Raw genomic sequence first — 13,098 nt, 5'->3', positions numbered from 1 at the left:
TCGGACAACTGTTGAGCGATTGTCGATTGTTTTCAGCCAATTAGAGTAAAATCAATTAATGTGCGCACTTCCATATAAGCTTATAGGAATTAAAGAGAGGCTAAACAGTGCGATAGTTTAGTTTTCGTGAGTACGCTCTAGGTGAAACACGGTACTAGAAACATCCCTCTCCTAAAGTTGTAACCCTTCTAAATGTGAGTAATGTGGTTGCGAATTGTCCATTGAAGGGCCTTTACCTTACAAAATAGAACGTGATTGGACTACCAATAACCAAATTAACAATTAACTCAAGTTGAATTCCCCAGAGCAATCGTTCTTGTACCGTCTTCCATCGATTGTTTTTTGTTGTTAACCACAGAGATTAAATAACATATAGAGTTGGCATAGTTGATAATTCAGTTGAAATATTTTACACATAATCTAACTGACGCTATCTATTGAAAGGTACTTAAAACCACATGCTAATATAATTGAAAAGAGGAAGCTTATTATAATTTTTAAAACTGTTTTATTACATAAGGTTGCATACTTGACAAATAACATAGAAGAATTTACAGGTGAAAAAATGTTGTTCACTGTGTCTAGTCTATATATTTAATAGTCTTTGTATTCAACGTTTCAGACACTCGTTTCTAGACAACGTCAATTATTATCAAGTGAATTTTGATGAGATTCCGAGACAGTGGTCCTTCAGTATCCGTCTCCGAAGCAAAGAGTTCGATACGATTTGAAAATAATGATTTAAAAAATAACAACCTAAAGTTTCTTCAATTTTTATGTTTACTTTGACAGTTTTCTTACCAAATTCTTTTACAAAATCTGTCACATTTACAGTCGTTAACAGCTCATTAAGGTCATCCCTTAGTGTAGAATTCTTTTATTAAACTTACTCTAAGGAAGACAACTTAACCAGTAAGGCAGTGAGCGCAATCGTATAAAATAATTTCATCATTTTTAATTGTAGTTTTATTTTCGTGACACAAACAAGCATGGTCGCCTCGTAAAATGGTCGTCAGATTTTTCCCAACTGCGTTTGCACGCAAAAAATATTTATTGACCGACCACCACAAGTCAATTAACGTCGAATGGAAAACAATTACACGACTGTTCGTTTCGTTGCGAAGCTTTAAAATAAAAATATGATGAAACATTTTTCGTTGCTGTTCATTTGCTTGACATCTGAAAAAAAAATTATACGTCTACTAGCTTTCGTCCGCGACTCCGTCCTTGTGGAATTAAAAAAAAGTACCGTAGATGTTCTTCCATACTACCCTCTGAATATATGCCAAATTTAATCGAGATCCATTCAGTAGTTTTTTGCTACCACCTTTAACAAACATCTGTCTATCTAAACTTTCGCATTTACAATATTAGGAAGATTAAAAAAAAATCAACGTAAGCACCAGTACCAATAAACATTGTATGAAAACTAACTGCATCATTAAGAAACATAAACAAAAGAAAAAAGATTTATAACCTTTCATTCTACGTATGCATATACTCGTAGTTTAAGAAAATTCCACGTCAAAATCTTTTAGGAACTTTCGAGAAATACGTTTTATACTTCCTCACAACGTTCAATCAACAAACAGGTATACATTCTAGAATGTTCGATATCCCTGCAGCGAATGTATACGGTCCATAAAATTGTGGCTCTTTTATATCCGCCCCGGTTCTTAGCTATATGCAATTTAAGCCGCAGAAGGAAAAGCTTTGTGCCAGCATAAGAAAAAATACTAACTGTATACTCTCGTACTGCTTATTTAAAATATATTTTGATAGAAATTATATTAAACTGTGTCTTTGAATTTTATATGGCTCGTTAAATTATACTTTAAAAATATTTATACGCACAAGAGGCAAGATTTAAGTAAGTGGAAAGTCTTTCTAGAGTTTTCTTTAAACATTGAATTTAAAAGAAATTCCACTTATACAAAACTAGCTTTTACCCGCAACTAAATCCGAACAGAATTAAAAAAAATAATAAAAGTAAGCCTGTGTTTTTTCAGACTATGTTCGGCTTATTTGCTAAATTTTATCATGAAGTCAACAAACATCCATTTTAATTTTCGCATTTATAATATTAGTAAGCCTAGCCTAGTCCAAAGAAATACTAAAACATACGAGTGATCGTAATAACTTTGCGTTATGATAGTATTTAGAAAAATCAAGCTACACGTTGCCTATAGCAATATCTACCAAATATTTGAACAAAAAGTCAATCCAAGTAACGTGTCATAGCAACGGGTCGCATAACGATAGGTTGCTGGTTCGATAAAGCTATAGAGTATATAAGTTTCTTGCATGTAATGCAGTTTAGTTCTAATAATAAACGCCAATCATAAGTACCACAGTTCACTAGGGAATAATGCAATGCATTTAACAAGTTTCTTCTGATGATGATATAAATGGTCGTTTGTAAATATTATAACAGTTAATTTGTGGCGGAAGAAAAGTGAAAGAAACATTGAGTTGAACAAGCGTTTAATTTTTCAAAGAACGTCTCTCAAACACTCTTTCTGAACTGACAAATATTACTAATTGATCATACGAACGATACTATGCATAAATTTTGTTTTACGAATACGGAATAGAATCGAAATGTCGAGTAAAACATACAACGACTTAATCTGTGACACATCGGAACTTATAGGTGAAGCAACACAAATAGATGAAGCGGTTTTCGAAGCGGGTATAGCGGAACGTACGGTTTTTCAACCGATTCTCTCAGAATTACGTATAAGATACACGGTGCTGGTTAGCAGGTTAGATGCAATTTACGATCAACTACTGCAGCCACAAAAGCGCTTAATTGTCAAACGCCTTTTGGAAGCTTGCCTCGGTAGACTACTTGAAATCAAATATGATTTGGTTGAATTATATTTGTCTGACTATACGTATGATGATGATGAGGTATGTATTATTCTGTGATATACTAGCGATTGTATTTTGCCGTTAATTTTCCAATTTCAGTACAGTTCTGATTCAACGGATAATCATTGCGAACAGTTTTGTAAAATATTCCAGATTTTTTTTTAAGTTGAATTATTTAACGTGTAATTGTCTGTATTACTAGTTATTAGGTAATTAAAAAATTTCAGACTTTACAAAAATTACAAGTTACACCACAAGAGGCCGAGCCGTGCATTCCTCAATATTTTGTTAGAGAAAGAGAAGAAGAAATATTAAAACGGAGAAAGTTCATAACAGATATTCTGACAAAATTAGGCCATGAAATTACAAAACCTCCATTAATAGTACTAACTGAACAACAAGCAATTATTATTATCCAAAGCCATGAGAGAGCCCGTCAAGGAAGGCTAAGGTATACACTTCTTTTTTTTTTCATGTGTGTCAATAACATTCAACTAGACGAGAAAGAATAAAAATTTCCATTTTCAGAGGGCAGTTTATGAAGGAAATTCGTCTTCTCAAAGAAAAGGGTAGAGATCAAAAGGGTGAAATGTCAGCTACCGCAGCGACGGCAATCCAGCGTGTGTGGAGAGGATTCATCACACGACGAATGACAAAGAAACGTAAACGAGCGGAACAGTTGCTTATTGGTATGGAACTACCACCTTATACCGAATCACAAGCAATAAAGAGAGCAGAGGAGGTAAATACAGCATATTCTATAAATTTTAATCTACATTTACCACCATTAGTGAAATTGTATTTTAGAAAGACTAATGTAAATTATTAAATAATAATAAAAAAATACTATACCACAACAAAATTTTGAGTCAAATAATATAACTTTTTTAGGTTAAAGAAAATCGCCGCGACCGTCAAAAAGAATACGAGAAGGAGTATCAAGAAGCACTAGTAACTGTAGAGGACCAATTAAGAGCTCAACATACAGAGAAAATAAAAGAAAGAATTGGGGATGAGTTACGAAGGTGGATATCGGAATATTACGAAAGGACAAATAGATTACCGGAATTTCCTTCAGAAGAAGGCGGTGGGAGTAGAGCTATGTTTAGTAGACTAGGTAGTACGTGGATTTAAAAACATTTTAGAATAAAATACATAGTGATTAAATCTATACAAACAAAATGTAATGCTTAATTTTTACAGGTACTGGTGTTGAAAGTCAGCTAAGCAAATCTTCTCCTGTATCATCCAAGGATTCTAAGAAGAGCAAAGAGAGTAAAGACAAAAAGAGCACGAAGGCAGAGGATAACAAAACAAAAGACGAAATGGAAGACTTACAAAATTATAAATGTGTGAACTCTTCATTTCTGCAAGATGTTATAAATGCCAACGAAGAGTAAGTTGTTGTATTACAGACCACTAAATCAGGTGAAATTAAAAAAACTATTGTATCAAACAATAACGATGTTTCCAGGTTTGAAGACATGTGGAAGTTCAGAGACGATTATGATGATCAAAGATATCAAAGGGATATCATTGAGAGAGAAAAATTGGTTCTCTTAGAACAAGAAATAAGAAATATGGTAGATGAAATGATGAGGAACGAACTCGATTTACTTCAAGCGGCTTTCGATAAAGACAGAGCGCATAAGGGGAAGAAGTCTAAGAAACCACAAAAGAAGGTAGAAATTTTTCTTTAAATATGATGCCAATGTCCGGTAGTGCTATTCCTAAGGTACAAAATTTATACCTATGTTAAATGCTTGTCTCTTAGGTACGACGAGGAGGTAAAAAAAGTAAAAAGAAAAAGGAAAAGGATTTAACTCCTGACAGAACAACTGAGTCGCTCTTCGAAGAATTGGTTACAAATGGAATAATACGCCCATATCCAATAGTAAAGATAGACGATTATATCGGTGAAAAGAATTTTATTGGATCTGAAATACGGAAACAAGGTCGTGAACCAAGTCCTTGTTTAGGTGACATTCGACAACTCATAAAAGAATATTGTATTCTACCTTTAGGATCTGATCATGTTAAAACTAACGCACCTTTAGTAAGATCGGTTCTTTTATCAGGTAAGCAGAAATAATTAAGTACTTCATGCGGGAGTTGATTGTAATTTTCATAATCGAGTCAGAAAAGTCTCATGATCAACCAAAGACATTTAAAAATACATAGACGAGGCATACTGAACAACATTTTTTCACCGGTACTTTCTCTGAAAGGTAATATCAGTTGTCAAATTTAATACGTCGCCTCGTGTTCTTGTATTGACAAGCAATAAAACATCTTACAAAATAAACTAAACAGTAGTAAACATTTAAATATTATTTAAGACACCTACTGACAATTAATTTAAATACAATTAATTAACATATATTGATATATTATTTTGAGGCTACCAACAGATATTACAAGTGCGAAAGATTGACAAATGTGTGGTGTGAACTATGCCTCTCTATATATTTTTTAGTGTGTTTGTGGTCAACGGATTTAAGGTCTATTTTTTTTATTCTGTATAAAATATCAAAACTACATTTCTAGGTCCATCTGGTAGTGGAAAAAAGATGCTCTTACACGCAATTTGCAGTGAAGTCGGAGCAATGCTCTTTGATCTTACACCGTCAAATATAGTTGGAAAATATCCCGGAAAGTCAGGCCTCATCATGTTGATACATTTAGTAATGAAAGTGTCAAGATTACTTCAGCCGAGTGTCATTTGGATGGATGATGCGGAAAAGCCTTTCGTAAAAAAAATACCTAAAACTGATAAAACTGATCCGAAGAGATTAAAAAAGGATTTAGCGAAGATTATAAAAAGTATGTTCTCCTGTACTGAGATTAGGTTGTGAATAAACTATTCTTCAAATAACTCTGCTAAAAAGGCAAAATTTCCTGACTATTTTCTATTTTAATTAAATTTTCATTTACAAATTTTGCTACTATAAGGCCGGCAGCGCATCTGCAGTTCCCTTGGCGTTGCGGATGTTTATCGGCGTCGGATCATTTAATAAGAGATCTGCTACTCGTTTGCCGGCTTTTCCTATAAAAAATACTACTTACTATGAATGAAAGCAGAGATATTTCTTAATACCGATATTACTGATCTAAATTTATTACTTCTAGGTATTTGTCCAGAAGACCGTGTTTTGTTTATTGGTACATCTCGAATGCCTTGGGAAGCTGAACAGAAACTGTTGTTCCAATGTTATACAAAAGTAATTCAAATACCGAGAGCTGATTACGGAAGTATTTCACAGATGTGGAGATCAAAGCTACATAGAGCTGGCGCTTTGTCCCAACGACTTGATATTTCTTGCTTATCGAGGGTTTCGGACTCTTACACAATAGGTAGGAACTATTATAGTTTTGTATTATCAGTGGTAGAATTCGTCGAATTCTAAACACATAAACACTCTTATCAAATAGACTGCCATTGCACTAAGAATGACATTATTTTTAGGTTGCTAAAGGTAAGTATTGTTAAAGAATTAATTAACTAAAATTGCTAAATAAAAGTTTCTCTACAGGAGGGCGATTTATATTAAAATGAATTTTAAAGAAACTAAACGTTAAGTGTAAATTAGATTTAACAAAGAAAATGAGATAAGAAATCGAATTTCACTAAATGAGTTCTGTTGTCTTGCAAGATGCATTTTATACATTTTCATGAGAATACTCGAGTCTTACAATATGGGAAAATTGGATGAAAATAAGAAATATCCAATTTAGTTTTCTTGCACTTTGTTTATAATAAAATGGTGTCAATTTCAATGTTATTTTCTTTATCTATCTTAATCGAATACAGCTTTTTATAAATTAGATTGAGAAAAATTGTGTGCAAAAATCACACTTTACTTTTAACTTACTTCTTACTAATCATACTAATATTATAAATGCGAAAGTTTAGATGGATGTTTGTTAGAGTTTGTAGCGTAAACGGCTAAACGGATTTCGATGAAATTATGTACAGATGTAGAGGACAATCTGGAAGAACACATAGGCTACTCACTTTTGTTTTTTTAATCCATGCGGACGAAGTCGCGGGCAAAAGCTAGTATTACCTATAAATGCGAAAGTGTAGATTCAGGATAGAACGTATCTTGATGAAATTTATAGATGTAGAAGATAGTCTGGAAGACCAGTTAAACAACACACATACTTTTGTTATTTTTGAATCAACTACGGAATCGTGGACGAAAGCTAATATACCATAAATTAGTTATGAGTAGTGTAGTTACGACTAAAGAATCAAGTTTTTGTGAAATTTATAATGCTACAGAATTTTATGCTATATGATTTTTCTCACACATCAAACAATGGATGTCGTTTTAATTACTTGTATTGCAGGTACATTACTATCCGCTTTAGATGATGTTCTCACGACGAAAAGACGGTTGCAATTAAGAGTTCGTGCATTAACAGCACACGAAGTTGCAATACAGCTGAGTTATAGAGAGCCAGTTTATGCTGAACACGTGAGTATTACCGAGGATTTTCATCTTTTTGTCTCTGTTTTATTTAAGAAGGCAGAGAGGGATAAAATGTTTTTGTGGTAATCTTTTGGCATTAGAGACCTTCGGTATTTTTATGATAAAACCAATAAGTAGCGGTATACTATTTTAATTAAACTTGGATTGATTTGTTGGCAATCTAATTGTATATCTTTGTAAACGAGTCAACTTAGAATCAGCGCAGGGAGATTAGCTCTTGCTTCGCTGGTGTCTTTTGACACTCTTTTAATATCTACTGCAAGTTTATGCTTTATTTATTTGGTATTTTATATAAAAAATAAATAAAATAAATAAAATAATATAATATATATATATTGGTAATAATATATATATATTGGTAATAAATTTTCTTTCTTCCACTTTAGTTTGTTAAAATTTACGTTATATCTTGTTATTTTTTTTAATCTTCTAAAATGTTTGTTCTACGACAGGACGCGGCAGCTGAAATATGGTGGTTTAAAACACCTTTAGAAAGACGACGACAAAAAGTACTTCAAAGGCTCGAGGAGTTGGAACAAGAAAATGAGGAAAAATCTGCAGGAAAATGAAAGCCACTTAGCGACATTAGTTTAAAAGTAGCTTTTATATAAAATATGCATAGATTTAGTTATACTTTTAAGAGTAACTGATAAGTTACACATTAATTACTTAAATAAGTTATGACTATAGTAAAGAGTCAGTTCTGACTATTTTAACTTAAGAGTTTAACTGTGTAAGTGTGTAAACAAACACGCACATTTTTAACTAAACAGTTCCATTGTTCAATTAAAACTTATTTCGATCTAAAAAGTGTAGTAATTTAATGAAACTACACTCTTCTATATTCTAATTCACAACAAATCCCACTAAATCAAATTGCCTTTAAAAAAACAAAGTACAATCTCTGCGAACGAAAACTGGCAACTTTTTTGAACACAAATGTAACAAAGGGGTTATCACAAAGCTTGGAGTTAACACTGCTCTGACCAGAGAGCAAGACTTGATAGTCTGTTGTCGAGGCCTTTGTGAACAAGCCGTAAATTTTATACTTATACTATTTTTGTAGTCCCCCGTTTGACTACCCACCCTTTGTTTGTTGAACAAGTGAATGCATTTTGTGATTCTATTTTTGAATTTTAGTTACGGTGTATATTGAGTTTGCTAATAAAAGGAGTTGCGAATTTGAAATATAAATTTCTGTACCCTAAAATAAGCTTATAGCAGTTGCTCTTTACATCTTTTCTCCTGCAGTAATACCTGAATTGCCCGCGACTTCGTCCACACAATATTAAGATAAAAAAAGTAGCCTATAATATGTCCGTCTATGTCAGCTACCCTTCAGTGAAAGTACGGTCGAAATAAGCCCATTCGTTTCGAAAATTACCCGAAACAAACTCGGCTTGCGGACAGACACACAGCCAAAAAGAAAATGCGATTTTCGTTATCAGCAACGCAAATGCACCATCTTCCCGAATTCTTCTTTTGTTTTTACAAACAGACACACCAATTTTAATATTTGTCGCAGTCAAAATATATTCACATTCCGCGTTATTTGATGTTTTTTTGTTTAAAACTATTTTAGTATTTAAAACCTATTAGTAAAATTAAAACATTTGAAGCGTGTTTAAATTATCATTTTTGTTAGATGTTAAATTGAAAAGGAAATCTTCGTGATTTTCGATTAAACTTCTCCGACGTGCAATGAGAATAAACTGCGGAGGGAAGTTAAAGTGGTTAAAAATTTAATTATTAACTTTTCCTCGGACTCGAGATAAAAGTATTAACTGCATGTTCACTCGATTGCGGGATTTTTAATTAATTGAAATAGAACGTTGGAGTATTTCTTTGTGAAAATATACTATACTAGATGTACTCGCGACTTCGTCCACGTGGAATTAAAAATAGAGATAAATATAGCCAATGTTACTCAATCATAACATAGCTTTTTAATGGTGCAAGATTTTTTGAAATCGGCCCAGTAGTTTTTGAGTTACATACATACAAAAATCAAAAAATGCATGTTATATCATAACCAACTGGATACTTTTTTACGCTGCGTTACCATACCAATGCATTGTTTTGGTGTATTCGATATATATTTTTTTTAAAACTATCGATTAAAATGCTCTCAAATATTGGTAAATATACACATCGTGTATATAAAGAGATGTTTAAAATAATAGAAAAATCCAGTTCAAAAGTAAAGGAAAAACTTCCAACCTCACAGCAAGGTAAAATGCCACGTGATTGACACCTAATGATAGAATTAATTGGGCCGCCTCCGCGCGAGCTTTTTATTAAAATATTATAGTCATAATTATAATTTTCGGGCCGCATATTAAATTGAGAAGCCATTTTGTTAGACGAAATTGTTCATTACGAATTTCAAAGAGAATGGAAGGAAACCAAGATCATTAATTAAGAAGTCGGTAAAGAATTCCCGTTCTATAAATTCTTTCAAAGTTTAATGAGGTAAAATAAATAGAAATTTGCTTTTGGCTACTTGTGGGGTTTACGCCCACAATAAATAGAATGATTGAATTATTTTCTCTGGAATAACTGCGTTGGTTTATTCAAATTTTCATTAAGGAGCGAGCTCCTACTAGTATTTGCAACTAGTGACTTATCTCAAGCAATCAGGCTAGGCCAGTATATAACACAGTATTTCAATTTTTTGCGATTATGTAGAACATTAGAACAGTACTAGTAGTATATTAATTACATTGGAATAGTCTTTTCCTTCGAAAGAATGTTGCGTATACCGTGGACTACAAAGAGAACAAACAAGTCAATTCTTGAACAATTAAAAATATCTACCAGACTATCCACAATATGCTACCGACGAGTTCTGGGATACTTCGGCCATATTGCCCGTAGACAACCTGACAATTTGGATAAACTAGTAGTGGTTGGAAAGATCGAGGGCAAAAGGTCACGCGGTCGTTCACCTACCCGATGGATCTATCAGGTTCAGTCCATACTGGGGCTTAACATCTCACTTGCCCTAAGACAAGCCGAAGACAGGGCGGCATGGAGGCAGCTCGCCGATGACTCGGTAAAGGCTTAACAGTGCAAGCACGACTTTTAGCAATGAAGAAACGAAAAAGAAGAAGAAGTCTTTTCCATCAATGTAGAAACATCTTGATACTCTACTTTTCTTTAGTAATTTTCCTTAACTTATAAAATAATTATGAATAATTTTTATTCCCAATAGAATGTAAGTTACAGTAATAAGCGTAAATCAATATTATCAAAGCCTTATGCAATATCGATAGGAAATCCTCGCAGGTGGCTCGACTTATAGCCGTCTCGACGTAAGGCTTTATCCTAGACTGGACTGAGCTTAAGTCGTCTCTTGCGCCAATCAGATAGCGCTTCAAATGTAGACTGGTCTAAGTTATTTTAGATATAGAATTGTAACTTAAGTTTTCAACATTGATCCTGGTAATAATCTATGTTGAAAGTTTTACTAGTAATATAATTATTAAGCTAGCTGTTGCTCCTGTCTTAGCACTCCTAAATTAAAAATATAGCCTATGTTACTTACAGACAAACTTGCTTTTTAATGGTGATTTTTTTTTAAATCAGCCTCGTAGTTTTTGGGTTAAAAACCCTTGTTGTAATCATATATTAACCGCTTTTTTTGGAATCTTTGTTAAAATGGACCAGTCTAAATAAAGATACAAATGTTCAAAGTAATGATAATTCCATTTTCGATACCTAAAGGCTTGTCCCACCACTGGCTAATAGAAGCTCAGATAGCTTAAAAATGACGTCACTGTCAGATAAGGTAACAAAATCAGATATTTCCATCGCATATTTTACATTTTGGATTCGTGTCAGACAATTTACAATTTGGTGGGACAGGCCCTAAATCTCTTGCATTTATTAAGCGACGTATTTTGATTGTTTTTTTTTTCTTATTTAACGACGAACAAAAGCATTTCCTTAAGAAAAATTGTCTCAATCAGTGGCCGAAGGAAAAATTTACACCGCAATCAAAGTTTTTTCATTTTCGCGGGATAACACAATCATTTGGACCAAAAGTTTGGCATTATTTTTAAGGAGGCCGTAAAAACCATCCGTAAGGTCACCGCATTTGAAATTCTTCTTCTTTAGAAAGTTTTTTTTTTTTTTAATTAGAGACTATATTTTTGCTTTGTATCTTTTGTATTCCATAGCAGAACGTAAAATAACTCTATTTTTAGTATTATAATCATTTGTTTTATTAACTAGCTTTCAGTCGCGACTCCGTTAGCGTGGATTTTTTTCTTATGTGTTCTTCCAGACCTCTACATCAATGTCGAATTTCATCGAGATCCGTTCAGATGTTTAGGCTACAAACTCTAATAAACATCCATCCATCCATCTATCTAAACTGTCGCATTTATAAGCTACTACTACTACTAGCTTTCGCCCGCGACTCCGTCCGCGTAGATGAAAAGAAACATAAGTGAGTAGCCTATGTGTCCTTCCAGACTGTCCTCTACAATTATACCTTTTTATATATAAATTTCCTCGAAATCCGTTCAGCCGTTAAGGTTACGAATTCTAACAAACATCCATCCATCCATCTAAACTTTCGCATTTATAATATTAGTTTAAAGTATGATTAGTATGATATAGTTAACCACTGTTTTTTAATTACATAGTCGTTCATCGTTATTATTATCGTTACAGTGGTTTTATATATCACCCAGTATTATCAAACTGCGTTATATGTACTTTAGTTATTGATAAGGATTGTATCCGCGTGAGGTACTAGTTACAGTACAAAAGGGTTGGCATATGTTTAAGCTGAAATATATTTTAAACATTGTCCAACTTTTTATTGTAAAGCCAATTTCTCTAAAAAATAAAATAAAATAACATTTAAACCTCAACAACACAACACAATTAGACGTAACAAAAGAAAAATAAACATGACGTAGTAATTAAGTAGGAAAAAAATGTAATTACATAAAAGATTATAATAAGTATTATGATGCTAGTCGGATTTGGTCCACGCTCAGGTTTGAATGCTGGGTGCTACACAATGAGGCACCCAGCGCTGATCTTTCGCGAGAAACCTGAGATCATCCGCACGCCAGGATCAGCGGTAGATAGGCAGAAATTGTAAATTTACATACTTACATACGATTACAAAATAAAATAAATGAAATAATCCGTACACAAACATATTGCAAAAGAGAATGCATATTGACTAATGTTGACTAACATCGATATTCGAACTCTTCGTAATAGATACGTGTAATATAAACATTTTTGAAAATTCTAGAATAGACAGCTCAGAATAGCATAGTCTAGGAATACAACATGGCACAACGGTATACCTGAAAACGTGTCAAAATGCCCAGTGGAGAGATTTCCCCGCTTATACGAAATAATTTCATGAAAATCAGATTATAGTTTTGCGTACTATGCAATCTTAATTTTCCATCTATCTAAAACATTTTAATCTATACTGATAATATTGTAAAGAGGAAATATTTGTCTTTTTGTATGTGTTGAAATAACTCAAAAACTACTGGGCATATTTAAAAAAATGTTTCACCATTAAAAAGCTACCCTATCTGAGAGTAACATAGGCTTTTATTATTTTTAATTTAATGCGGGCGCAATAACTAGTTAGCATTAAAGTATGTAGCACGATTTATTTTCAACTATGAATTATAAAAATAAACTATTCTGAATTCTATCTCTGATCAAATTTTCATCCAGATCGATT

At 32.9% G+C, this 13,098-nt stretch overlaps 1 protein-coding gene across 1 annotated transcript; it reads left to right on the top strand.

Moving 5' to 3' along the window:
• The first annotated feature begins 2,601 nt into the window (after positions 1-2,601).
• Positions 2,602-7,940, top strand: LOC106100935 (IQ and AAA domain-containing protein 1-like). Its single transcript, XM_013280000.1, has 11 exons — positions 2,602-2,913; positions 3,102-3,325; positions 3,403-3,616; positions 3,766-3,991; positions 4,078-4,270; positions 4,349-4,556; positions 4,649-4,952; positions 5,422-5,697; positions 6,004-6,228; positions 7,228-7,355; positions 7,823-7,940. Exons 1-11 carry the CDS (start codon positions 2,602-2,604, stop codon positions 7,937-7,939), a joined length of 2,427 nt encoding a protein of 808 aa, XP_013135454.1. The 3' UTR covers position 7,940.
• Positions 7,941-13,098: the final 5,158 nt, after the last annotated feature.

This window comes from Papilio polytes, unplaced genomic scaffold (genome assembly GCF_000836215.1).
Source record: "Papilio polytes unplaced genomic scaffold, Ppol_1.0 DF824024.1, whole genome shotgun sequence".
Lineage (NCBI taxonomy): Eukaryota > Metazoa > Arthropoda > Insecta > Lepidoptera > Papilionidae > Papilio > Papilio polytes.
The sequence above is the reverse complement of the archived record's forward strand: the minus strand, read 5'-3'. Positions and strand labels throughout refer to the sequence as shown.